Source organism: Adiantum capillus-veneris, chromosome 13, assembly GCF_014529385.1.
Source record: "Adiantum capillus-veneris isolate H3 chromosome 13, ASM1452938v2, whole genome shotgun sequence".
Lineage (NCBI taxonomy): Eukaryota > Viridiplantae > Streptophyta > Polypodiopsida > Polypodiales > Pteridaceae > Adiantum > Adiantum capillus-veneris.
The window spans coordinates 149,858,231-149,872,069 of record NC_140943.1 but is presented as its reverse complement, the minus strand read 5'-3'; the positions used below and the strand labels follow the sequence as shown (position 1 = coordinate 149,872,069).

Genomic DNA, 13,839 nt, shown 5'->3' with positions numbered 1-13,839 from the left:
TACGAAGAAAGAAGGGCAGCCATAGATCGTGAATTCGATGCAAGAATGGAAGCCATAGAGCGTCAGTACGACTTGGAAGAAAAAGAAAGTGAAGCCAAATTTGATCGAGAGAACAAAGCAAGACAAGCAGAATTTGATCGCGAGAACAAAGCCCTCAAAGAAAAGAGCGACCAACACATGAAAGAGTTCTTGCGACTTTTTTCTCAAGTGCAAGCACTGATGCAAGAGATTCGGAAAAAGGAGACTCTCTCGGTCTCTTCTTCTCCAAAGCATGATACACAGGATTTGCATGATTGTGTGAAGCATGATGATGATTTGATCGACAATGACTTGCATGATGATTTGAATGACAATGATAAGCATGATGATTTGGATGGCAATGACAAGCATGATGATTTGCATGATCAAGATGTGATTTCTCACAAGCATGATGAGTTGCATGAAGAAAATGTGATTGTTCACAAGGATGATGTGTTAGTTGATGCTTTTTCTAGCGAAGCTCACCTCGTTGTAGATTCCATCAATCGCGAAGAACCGATCTTGGCTTTCAAGTCAAGGTCCAAAGAACCCCCACAGGACGATTCGATCATTCAGGAAGAACCGATCTTGACTCTCGAGCCTAGGTCCAAAGAACCATCACAGGAAGTATTATGTGTTCGCATGATTGATACGCATGCATTGTTCGAGTGTTTCATTCGTGATCGTTTCTTGTATTTGAGTAAGCATCTTTATGTGTTCCCTTTTCCTAGGCATGACATATTGTATGTTGAGCACGTTTCACTCATGGATGAGCACGAACGTATGTGGATTTGCTGAAAAGTATGCATTCAAGGAAGTCACATTCCATGTCTCTTCCTTGGCATGACACATTGGTAGAAAGAACAAATGACAGTATGAGCACCAAGCATGGGCATTTCCGATGTGAATTGCCACAGTCGATTGCTCTAAAACAAAAGAGAAAGATTCGATCTCATTGTTTGCGTGTGTGTGGTGAACGGTTTGGCACTCCGTCTATTGGTTCATCTACATTGCATGCACAGTCTATTAGGACGCTTTTTCCACTCACTTTACATGGAATAGGTATGTTCATGGTTTTGTGTTGAAAATGGGTTCAGAAATTTTCAGCCGTGGAGATTCTTGACGAAGAAAGAAGCACGACTCTAGACGAAGTTGAAGCATCGAAGGAGCCACAGAAGACTTTGTTTCGCTTTCGGCGCGGCCTAAAGAAGCAAGCGTTGCAGACCTTTATGAAGTTCAAGTACCGCACGACCCACACATCAAAGTGGGTCGGCGAAGAGTCCCTTCCAGGATTCCGGATGCTATTGGCGATCTCCCTCGACGCCATACAGTTCGGTACCAGTACCTCACTTTGAAAAGGAGGGGATGTCACGTGACACATCCAACCCTATGTGTCCGTGGACAAGCTACAGCACGACAAGGGTTCAGTCAATCCAGTCAGTCTAGATTTAGAAGTCATCTGGAACTTTTGTGAGTCTATTCGTCGACCGTGCATGCCCAGTCACTTAGTGTAGATGCATATCCTCTAGTTGCACACAGCATGATCATAAGCATTCCCATCAGAATCCATCAGAATCCTTCAGGGGAATTTTCCAATGCATTTAGCCTATTTTCCCTATTTTTGACATTTTTCGCTTATTATTTTTAAGTGGCTTTTGTTGGAAAGTAGGTAGGGCAAATTGAGTAAGTTTGTATATAAGCAAACCTAAACTAGCACTAAATGGTAGAAGAGGCAACAGGAGCCAAGCTCAGCAGGCAACTTCTCAAGCAAGAACTTGGTGGTCTCCCCTCCAAGCAAGAAGGACTCATCCCTAGCGTTTTCCATCCAGCATCATCGCCAGGAGTTCCCACAGCCTAGCGTTTTTGCAACAGGTAGTCACCGCAAGCAGATCCTCATGCACAGCATTTTCAGCATTAGCTTCATCACCGGCAAAGCTGCAAACATCAGCGTTTTCAGCCCTTGCCATCGCCAAAAGAAACCCCATGCCTAGCGTTTTTTATACTAGCAAAAGCAGCCCCAGTTTTCAGCATTTTTCACAGGTGATTTTCAGCCATCAAAGACCATCAGTTTTCAGCCCTAAGACCTGCAGAATTTCAGCGACAAAGACCAACAGATTCAGCCCCAAAACCAGCGTTTTGGATTGTAGCAGATTTCAGCCCATAGCGTTTTTGGACAGCAGATAAAAGATTGCAGATTCCAGCCCTTAGGTCGGTTTCGTCATCACCGTCGTCATCGCCGACATAGCCTAGACTTGCATCAGTCACATGCATTCAGTTTGTACCAATTTGTGCAATCATAAGTAGACTACTCTCGCCGACGAGAGTGGGGCCTTCGGAGGAGGGTTTTACAACGTCTCTGGTCACTGGTGTCGTATTCTCTTCTCTCTCTATCTCTCAGTCTCATACACATGCACGCACAGTGTCCATTCACTTTGTTTGTGATCATAGCATTCTCTCATTAAGAACGGAAGGCTCTCCCTTCCATAAGAACAAAAGGAACCTTGAGCACAGTTCGGAGCACTCATCTTGAGCAAAGCGCAAACATTCATTCCGCTACACCTAATGTCACCAGCGTGTGACTACTATCTATCCTTTTTGTTGATTTCTTTCTTATTATCTATTTACTTTCACTTTTTGGAAACACCCCTCGGGAAATCTAACTGCCCTGCATTGCATAGCTAGTGTGGAACTGTACAGAGGGAGTCCAGGCCTGAGGGCAAGAGAGCACTAAGGTTGGACAAGGACTATGGTTAGCCAAGTGGGGTCATTGACTAGCCAAAGTGGAATCCTTTGCTACAGAGGCTACATTTCAGTTCTGGATGTGGCCGCAGTGTACAAAGAGGGTCGGATGACCTAGAAAGATATAATGGCAGCATCTCCTAAAATTTAGGGAACTGCTATTTTGGGACCTGAAAATGTCTTCGCGTCATTACGTGCAGTTTGACATGAGGATCATTTTGTTACTCTGTGGCCAAGTCAACAGAGGCTGCAGGTGAGATATTTTTAGACCCGAGGGTCTAAAGCGGGAAAATGCACAAATGAGTGACACTTGGCACTCTTAGGCCAGTTTACTACTTATAGAGAAGGCAAAAACGTGATTTATAGCTGGGAGGCTCATTTTGCAAGTCTCTGTCACAGGTTAAGAGCTATGGAGTGCTTGCTTTCCCTCTTATGCACAGTGCGGTGCCAGGAGTGATGCCCTGCACGCTACGCACTGCCCTCTCTCTCCCCTTTGGCAGTATGTTATGCCCCTCTAGTGGGCTCTTCATTTGACCAATGTACAGTTGTGTGGGTTCATGCGCGATTGCCGAGGCAAGAGCCTCTTGCACAGGTACTGGATTAGCTAGCGGCTAATCCCCCCGCAGGTACAGGTGAATTCGGAGAGGTTTCACGCCAGAAATCTCGTCCGATTCAAAGGGCAAGTAGCCCTACAGGTGCGGGAGCTCGAGGACTTGCTAGGGATGCGACCGGCACGCGAAACGGAGCCCGAAACAGTGAATTACAGCCTGCTGTGTATTTTTGCAGGTTTAGGGTTTTGGCCCTAAACGGACCCTAATACCCCCAGGAGGTTCGGGGACGCAAGGGGACCGCTGTACAGGCGATCTGGCGCATTTTCAGGGCTGAAAACAGAGAATTCAGCGTGCTGCAGATTCTCGCCAGGTTTTGCAAAGTGCCCGTATGCGTCGGGAAAGTCAGTCAATGCGTGGGAATACTGACCGTGAAGGGTTCTAGTACAGTTATGCTGCCGAAATCGGGCTGGAACAGTGGAAATTCAGCCGAGTTTGTGCGGGGCAGCTTGTAGGAACCACAGCGTTTATTCCCTCTTTTGAATAATAAAGAAATACCGAAAGGGGCGCCTAAGTTAGGGGCCAATCTGGTGTCCGTCTACTCATACAGGTGCAATTTAGCAGCCTGTATCCCTCTCCCCTTTGATGTGTCTTGAAAGTACAGGTAAAATAGACGACTAATAATGGGTGAAAGCTAAATCAAGGTTTAAAGTAAAGTCTACCGCCTTTTTCGGATTGAACAGGCCGGTTTCATGGTTCCATCGACGGGATTAAATCACTTTTTTCCATAGAAGTGAGCCTTGGTCAGTTTTGGGCTTGAAGACACAGGGGATCATAGACGAGACACAGGGAATTGTAATTATGGCTGACAGACCAGATGATGTGACTGAAGAGGTTTCCTCTTCACAGGGTCAACAGACACATGAAGTGGGTGAGTCCTCAAGACCACCACAGACTGATGATGATATATTCAGGACCCAGTTGGCTACTGCTGTGGCTATGTTCACACAAGTAATGCAGAACCCAAGGTTTTTAGCCTTTCTGCAACCTCCTGTTCCGTCTCAGCAAGTTGGGTCACTGGATCATATTCAAAAGCCTGTTAAGGCTCGAACACAGGTGATTCATACCGCACAGTCAATGGAAACACCTGTACACTTGACGGAGAACATGCAGTCTCCACAACGTATGCCTAAGGTGCAAGAACAGGTGGCTGAGATGCCAGTTTTTCAAGCTGTACCAATTCAGCCCGCCACCTTTCAGCAGCCTATAGCTGGTTCTAATGGGCAGGGAAGCAACCTACAGGCTATGCAACAGGTCTTCCCACCACCTTCAGTACACCCTGGCTATTTTGGAGGTGGATCGGTATTTCAGAGCATGGCTGGTCATGCACCTGGAAATCAGTTTTATACGCCAGGAACAGTGTTTGGGGGTGCTCAAACGATGATGCCTAACCCCATGTATGGTGTCACAGGCATGCTACCAGGGTTTCAGAGCACTCAGGGACAATTTGGGATGCCACAAGCAAGTTTTGGTATGGCTGGAATTACAAATCAGCAGCCAAATATGGCATTTCCAGGTCAAGTTAATAGCGGCCAAGGAACACAGATGAACCTTAATAGTGTTCCCATGTTTCAGTCACTTCCATATGACAATTTAACGCCGCTGGAGAGGCCAACTCCGTACAAAGAAGGTGGCAAAGGAGTGTCATTCACGACCTTTACAGGGTTTGATGACAGGAAGAAGGCTCTTTCATTCCTCCAGCAGTTTGACAAGGCCTATGCAGGGGGAAACTTTACAGAGGCTTCAAAGGTCCGCAAGGCAGCCACTTTCTTGACAGGGAATGCGGGACAATGGTGGACAACTTTATTACTTCAAGGGCAAGCTCCGTCCACATGGATTTACTTCAAGCAGATTTTTGCAGCAGCATGGTTATCTGATGATTTCGAAGCAGATGTCATGACAGAATGGCACCAGCTTAATGCTGCCACTTGCAGAAATCTGGATGATTACAATCGGAAGTTTTGGAAAGCTCTACTTCCAGTAACTTCCTATAGATTTGTGCCATTGACAGAACAGATAGAAAAATACTGTTGTGGCCTACCCAAAGGATTGAGAAAATACTGCACAAAGACCAAAGTCACTACTTTGACGCAGCTCATCGAGGTAGCAAACACTGGCAATGGTTTGCTCAAGGGAGAAGATTGTGAATTTAACACTGGCGTCAAGGCAGGATCAGGCAAGAAAAATTCAGCCAAGAAGCACGTTCCCAATGAGGCTCCTAAAGGGACTCAGGAGTCGGCCAACGCAGGGAAAGACAAAGCTACGGCTGAATCAGAAAAAGGACCCGCAAAGAAATGGAAAAGACGTTTTCCTCGCAAGTCAGAAGAGCAAAAGAAGGTCCTGAGGACAGAGAACAAATGCTTTATATGTGAGCAGCCTGGCCACATTGCTTACAACTGTCCTACAAAGAAAAGGCCAGCTGATTCTGAAGACAAGGAGGACAGGAAGGGAAAGAAGCCCATGGCTGGTCTAGTGCCAGATATGGTGGGCGACAAGCCAAATTCAGATGCAAGTGAGCTTTGCAGAGCATGGGGAAAGGTTAGGGATCAAACAGTGCTTATCTTCTTTGATCCAGGTGCCAAAGCCAACTTTATTTCCCCAGAATTGGCTTCAAAGTTGGGAATCAGACCTGAAGAGATGGGGTATACAGCAGAGGCAGGTTTGGCATGTCCTGGCCATACAGAGGCTGTGACACCCATCATTGGAAAGTTGCGTCTACATATGATGTCACCAGCGTGTGACTACTATCTATCCTTTTTGTTGATTTCTTTCTTATTATCTATTTACTTTCACTTTTTGGAAACACCCCTCGGGAAATCTAACTGCCCTGCATTGCATAGCTAGTGTGGAACTGTACAGAGGGAGTCCAGGCCTGAGGGCAAGAGAGCACTAAGGTTGGACAAGGACTATGGTTAGCCAAGTGGGGTCATTGACTAGCCAAAGTGGAATCCTTTGCTACAGAGGCTACATTTCAGTTCTGGATGTGGCCGCAGTGTACAAAGAGGGTCGGATGACCTAGAAAGATATAATGGCAGCATCTCCTAAAATTTAGGGAACTGCTATTTTGGGACCTGAAAATGTCTTCGCGTCATTACGTGCAGTTTGACATGAGGATCATTTTGTTACTCTGTGGCCAAGTCAACAGAGGCTGCAGGTGAGATATTTTTAGACCCGAGGGTCTAAAGCGGGAAAATGCACAAATGAGTGACACTTGGCACTCTTAGGCCAGTTTACTACTTATAGAGAAGGCAAAAACGTGATTTATAGCTGGGAGGCTCATTTTGCAAGTCTCTGTCACAGGTTAAGAGCTATGGAGTGCTTGCTTTCCCTCTTATGCACAGTGCGGTGCCAGGAGTGATGCCCTGCACGCTACGCACTGCCCTCTCTCTCCCCTTTGGCAGTATGTTATGCCCCTCTAGTGGGCTCTTCATTTGACCAATGTACAGTTGTGTGGGTTCATGCGCGATTGCCGAGGCAAGAGCCTCTTGCACAGGTACTGGATTAGCTAGCGGCTAATCCCCCCGCAGGTACAGGTGAATTCGGAGAGGTTTCACGCCAGAAATCTCGTCCGATTCAAAGGGCAAGTAGCCCTACAGGTGCGGGAGCTCGAGGACTTGCTAGGGATGCGACCGGCACGCGAAACGGAGCCCGAAACAGTGAATTACAGCCTGCTGTGTATTTTTGCAGGTTTAGGGTTTTGGCCCTAAACGGACCCTAATACCCCCAGGAGGTTCGGGGACGCAAGGGGACCGCTGTACAGGCGATCTGGCGCATTTTCAGGGCTGAAAACAGAGAATTCAGCGTGCTGCAGATTCTCGCCAGGTTTTGCAAAGTGCCCGTATGCGTCGGGAAAGTCAGTCAATGCGTGGGAATACTGACCGTGAAGGGTTCTAGTACAGTTATGCTGCCGAAATCGGGCTGGAACAGTGGAAATTCAGCCGAGTTTGTGCGGGGCAGCTTGTAGGAACCACAGCGTTTATTCCCTCTTTTGAATAATAAAGAAATACCGAAAGGGGCGCCTAAGTTAGGGGCCAATCTGGTGTCCGTCTACTCATACAGGTGCAATTTAGCAGCCTGTATCCCTCTCCCCTTTGATGTGTCTTGAAAGTACAGGTAAAATAGACGACTAATAATGGGTGAAAGCTAAATCAAGGTTTAAAGTAAAGTCTACCGCCCTTTTCGGATTGAACAGGCCGGTTTCACCTAACACAAACAATCCTCTCCAGAACAAACTGGTCATGCGAGGATCACGATCACTGACAATCGATTGTGGCATACCATGGTACTTAAAACACATTGTACATGAACAAGCGTGCCATCTGATCAGATTTTATCTTCTTCCTTACAGGGATAAAATGGGCCTGCTTGCTGAACCTGCAAATAATGGTCCATTTACCATCATTCCCTGTTGGCGTTCTTGGAAGATCAAAGATAAAGTCCAAAGCAGTGCTTTCCCATGGCTTATCCGGAATCGGCAGTGATTGTAACAACGCTGGTGCCTTTTGCCTGTCAAACTTGACCTTTTGGCAAACTATGCATGCTCGCACAAAGGCATCCACATCTCTCCTCAAGGTAGGCCAATAGAAGAATGTCTCTACCGCTTTAACTGTTGCATCAATGCCACAATGCCTGCATACGGTGGGACATGACTCTCTTCCATGACCTTATGTCGCAGTGGCCTAGTGACACAAAGTCTGCCATGCATCATCATAAAACCATCTCTAAGGAGGTAGTGCTCGTGATGTTGCCCCTCTTGTAGCTGTTCAAAGATCCTTGCAAAATCTTCATTAGCAGTATATTGTTCCTTCATGTCATCTAACTCATGATGATAAGGAATTGACACAGCTGAAATTTGTGGCTTCCTTGATAGCGCATCAGCCACAAAATTCTTCTTGCCTTCCACATGCATAATCTGGAAGTGGAACATGGAAAGAATGTTTGCCCATCGCATATGCTTTTTGGATAACTTTTGACTGTGTCAAGAAGTATCGCAAGGTCTGATGATCTGTTTGGACAACAAAATCAGCACCTAAGAGGTAGTGTTTCCAACTAGAAAGCGCATAAATCACGGCCAAGAGCTCTTTCTCATAGACTTGCATAGTCCTCTCTGGCCCTTGCAAAATTCGGCTTTCATAAGCTACTACCCGTCCGTCTTGCATTAGCATTGCTCCAATGCTACTGCCACACACGTCACACTAGACCACAAATGACTTCTTGAGTTCTGGCAAAACAATTATTGGATCTGAAGTCAACTTTTCCTTTAGGGACTAAAAGCTAAAATCTCTTTTTGGGTCCATCTGAAAGTCACTTCTTTCTTTCGCAAAGCGTGAGGAGGCGAGGCTATCTCTGCAAAATTCCTGATAAACCTTCTATAGTAGGAACACAATCCCAAGAAGCTTCTGACATCGTACACAGTCTCAAGTCTGGCCATGACTAAATAGCTTCGACATTTGCGGTATCCATTCTGACACCATCCTTTAAGACTATGTGGCTAAGAAAGTGAATCTCTTCGAGGAAGAATTCACTTTTTTCTTAAGATTGACAAGTAACATGTGACTGCGAACACAATGGTCAAGTGACGTCTATGCTCTTGTTCATTCTTCGAATACACTATCATGTCATCGAAGAACGTCCCAACAAATTGTTGATGCGGCGGAAAATCCGGTCCATCATTCTGTTGAACGTGGCAGGAGCATTTGTTAGCCCAAACGGCATCACTAGAAACTCGTAAAGACCAAATGTCGTTCTAAACGCAATCTTGGGCACATCCTCCGACCTTATACGAATCTGATGGTATCCACTCTTAAGGTCTATCCTACTGAAAATTACAACACCCTCTAAACGATCGAGAATATCATCAATTCTAGGAATAGGAAACCTATTCTTGATGGTATTCTTATTCAATGCACGGTAATCAATACACAAGCGCCATGAGCCATCCTTCTTCTGCACTAGGAGCACTGGGGAGCAAAAGGGTGAAGAACTAGGTTGAATCAGTCCCTTCTCTAATAACTCCTCAACCTCGCCCATAATCTCTTTCTGCTGCGCCGCACTAACCCTTTAGGGAGGTCTATTTGGTGGGCTACACCTTAGAACCAAATCATCTATCCGATGGTCCTCATGTCTCTCTGGCGCTTATTGCGACGGTAATGAATGAGAAAAACAGTCACTAAACTTTTGCAAAAATACTGACCTTTCTTTATCTAACACGGATAAATTTGATTGATCACTATCTGAGACATCACGTGAAAAAATCAAGTACACAGAAAGATGATTCTGTCATACTCTAGCTTGATACCAAAGTGACACTTCACAGTGCCACTTTGGTACTACATAGTACCAAACTGCATACTAAATAGTGCAAATTTGGTATTGTGGAGCGGTACAATTGCTGCAACTGTCGGGCTCGAGATGTAAGCCAAATGTTACTGTGACTGCAACACAACATTGGCTTGAAAGCGATATATCAATCTCTGCAAATAATTTGAAGATATTGCAATGTGGCAAGAGTGAAATAGCTATTACCAAATAAAGCTTCGTAAGAGTCTCCAATTAAGATCAGACATACATATAGTCATTAAGCTAGTTTCTAAGAAAAACAAAAATGATGGTTAAAGTTATCATAGCATTCCAAACTCAAGTATGTACTCCCCAGGTGATGCTCTCAAATGAAAGGACTCTTCCAAAGAAAATTACAATCAATGTCAAATGTATGCCCTTCACTAGGGCTTTAGAAAGCCAGTACAACCGGGATGTCTTTACAAGAAACACTGATGGAATGTCCACAAAAAGCGATGGCAGTAAACACTGACGTGATATCCCTTGAGGAAGAAAAAACCGCACAGATTTAGCTGGCAGAGCAGCAAAATGATTAAAAGAATTTCCAGAATGCTGATGTTAAATTTATGGCGATATGAATTGATAACATACAATACGAGACAAAAGCATTCTATTTTTTTTAACAACAGGACACTTAAATGATGAGATGACGTTGTTTGTACACTGATGGATAGAAATATCACCTTAACTGTGAAATCGTAGATGGTCTGCTCGGCCACATCGGAAGCAGAGGCTGATCGGGTCATTTGTGAAAAGCGGCGGGAGGGAGCTTGAAAAAAACCAAGGTCGCACGGATGAAAGTTGGAAGAGAGAGAGGGGGAGGGGGAGGGGGAGGGGGAGGCAGCAGGCGCTCGTGGAAGCAGGGCACTAGCAGGAGCCCTCGGCAGAAGATAGGGGCCAACTGCTGTTTGAAGCGGACGAGCGCAGAGTAGACGAGCCATTGGGAAACGGGACCTATGATATCTAGCCTATATGCTATTCACACAAGGATTTTTTTTTTTTTTGGAGAAAGACAGAAATTTGTATTAAAAAGCAAAAGGAAATACAAGGCGTCAAAGGAAGGGAAAGAGAAGTCCGTCAAGGTCTCTCATCGGCGGGGAGAGGATCCTGGCCCTTCATCAGCTATCATTTTTGGAACGGAATCATTGTTGCAGCCAACGAATTCACGACGGGTCATTAGCCGTACGAATCTAGTAGCAGCTTCTGAATCATTGCGAATGATTGTAAGCCCCGTCAGTAGCCTTAATCCATCAACCTCTTCTTCAATCATTGCCAATGATTGTATGCCACATCATCAACACCTGTAATCCATCACCTCGTCAGAGTGTGTCCTCTGTTGAATTGTACCATGTTTGCAGGTTGTACCCGACATGCATCAAGGCGAATTTGAAGAAGCAACAACAGTCCTGATAGAACGAGTGTGCAGCATGCGATTGAGCTTGGCCCGCCTCCCAGCGTCTCTTGACGTTCGGGAATGGACACTTAGTGTCCATTCCCTCATAATAGCTGCGACCGCTTGGCGACCGGCAAGGCAAGTATTATGAGGAATGGACACTTAGTGTCCATTCCCTAACCCATCAAGAATGATTACAACATTCTTGATGGGACTAAATCAAACACAACCCCAATGATTACAACATGTTATAATAATCAGCCATAGCAAATCTTTCTCTAGAATAGAGGGAAAGCAATTTAAATCTCCATTGGTTACATGGAAGAGACCTTTGGATAACATAAAGGGAGACAAAGGGGACATTCTTGATACTCTGAGAGAGACCTTGACCAAAGACTTCAATTCAGCAATGAAGGAGTGAGCTGTCTCAGATTCAGGTTCATTAAACAAGGCATTCAGTCTTTGAATCCACGCATACCATAAGTATGCATTTCTCCATAGATTCCAAAGGGGGATATCAAAATACTTGCATTGTCCAACAAACTAGCAGTTCCATATAGGTGAAAGGCTGAGGATGGTAAGTTGCACAAGCTATGTTGAGACTTTGTTGCAGGGGCTTCAGCTTTGGACACTTCATGAATAGGTGGAAGACATCCTTCTGTTGAGCACATCTGGGGCATTGTTCATTACCAATGCCAGCTTGTAGTGCCCTCTTTCCTATCCCGATGAAAACTAGCCAACTGAGAAAAGAGTATTTGATTGGGATAAGGAAACTCCAACTAGATTTGAACATGTGAATCCATTGCTTACCTAAGTTGCATTGTGCGTTATACGATGTACGTATAACACGCCTTAAACGGACGTATTATAAGACATCTATCTTTATTCGGCCGTATTATATTGTGCCAGCTCAGCAAAAACACCGTATCATATAATTTCTCAGCAATTCGATCGAAATATTAGTTCGATCGAAATATTAATTAGATCGAAATAAATTTGTTTATATACGCTGAAACGGACTGTTTTGCTCATTCCATCGATCTCTCTTCTCTCATCTCACCTATAGGTGAGCCTTACAACACGAAGAAAAATATAAAAATGCTAGTTTAAATTTAGCCATATTTTTTCTAGTGAAAATTTAGAGCTTGGATATATTTATTTTTTTGGGCTTTGGAGTTTTGAGTTACCTGCTCTGTGTGAAGTATATCTTACACTAAGAGGTAAATTAAGTAAGATAGTTAATGATTACTTGCCTTGTGTAGAGGAAACTCACACTTGGAGGTGATTCAAGGTAGTTAAAGTTAGTAGTTATTTGCTTTGTGTTGAACTATGTTCACATTTAGAAGTAACTTTAGTTAAATAGTTAAAGTTAAGAATTACTTGTTGTGTGTTGAACTATGTTCATACCTGGAAGTAACTTACGTTAGATTTATCTAATGATTGACTGTCATGTGTAAAGTAATACTCACACTACAGACAATTTAGATAGATTAAATAATAATCTTTCTCTTTGTGTAGAGGTATTCTCACACCTAGAAGAGATTTATAGAGTAGTGAATTTTGATTGCTTGCCATGTGTAGAGTTACACTCACACTTGGAGGTAATTTAGATAGGTCTTTTAAAGATATCTTGTTTTGTGTAGAGTTTACTCACACTTGGAAGTTATTGAGATAGATTAAGTGATTTATTTATCATGATTTAGGTGTAAAGTGAAAGCTCACACTTGAGAAAAATTTATTTTTGGTATTTATAATTTAAAGAAGTTGAAAACGTTAATGAATAAAGTAATGTAAATGGTATTAGAGTTCGATTTTAGATGTGTCTTTAGTAACTAGTTCTGTTTGAGTTTGCAGACCTGAAGAAGATGGTGAAAGGATACGAGTGGAACTACGTAGATGAACTGGTCAGTGGGAAGAATACATCAAAGCTGAGGTGTAAGACCTGCGGCCATAATTTTAGTGGAAATGCTCACAGGATAAAAGAACATGTTTTCAAAATTCCTGGAAACATGACAGCTTGCAAATACCCCCCAAGAGGTATTACTGAAAAATTTCTCGAGTGAGCGCTCGAGGCAAAGAGAATTCTTGAGGGCAAAAAAAAGGGAGGTCCCAAAATGATGGCTCCATCTATGGCCAGGGACATCGAGATGACACTCGAGAATGATCAAAACCCTCACTCGACCCCTACTACAGGTCAAGGAACGGGTCAAGGAGGGTGCCATTCATCCTTTGTTGGGAATTGTAGCTCTAATTATACCGGAAGCTCTACTGCTAACATAAGCCGAAGTGAAGCATGGACTGGAGGAGAATTTGCACCAAGTGATCCTACTTTGCAACAGGCATTTGGGAAACAATGGCTGCTTGAACTCCATCTTAAGTGGACTCAAGCATTTGTTGCATGTGGAATTCCTTTTAATGTCATTCGAAATCCTATCTTCAAAGATGCTTTAATGAGCACGGTGAAGAAGGGTTTTGTGGTTCCTGATCATAATAAGATGCGTATAGAATATTTAGATAAAGTAAAAACAACATCAGAGAATATTTTACAGCGCACAACTCTTGATTTTGTGCCGGCGTATGGATGCACAATTGCTCTAGATGGTTGAACAAATTGCCAGAAGAAACCATTGACTAATGTGATGTTGATTGGTCCAAGAGGTGCCATCTTTCTTGAAGCGATCGATACATCCTTGAAAGAAAAAACTAGTGGATATCTTGCTGGTGTTTATGAGCGTTCGATTA

At 44.0% G+C, this 13,839-nt stretch overlaps 1 protein-coding gene across 1 annotated transcript in view; it reads right to left on the bottom strand.

Annotated features, from left to right (window-relative positions):
* The window catches only part of LOC147445070 (putative phospholipid hydroperoxide glutathione peroxidase), a 52,914-nt gene extending 42,253 nt beyond the window's left edge, over nt 1-10,661 (bottom strand). Inside the window, exon 1 of the mRNA XM_086527556.1 lies at nt 10,388-10,661. Coding sequence (XP_086383682.1) covers nt 10,388-10,645 — 258 coding nt within the window. The 5' untranslated portion in view covers nt 10,646-10,661. The remainder of the gene's footprint in view (nt 1-10,387) is intronic.
* Between the last annotated feature and the right edge of the window lie 3,178 nt (nt 10,662-13,839).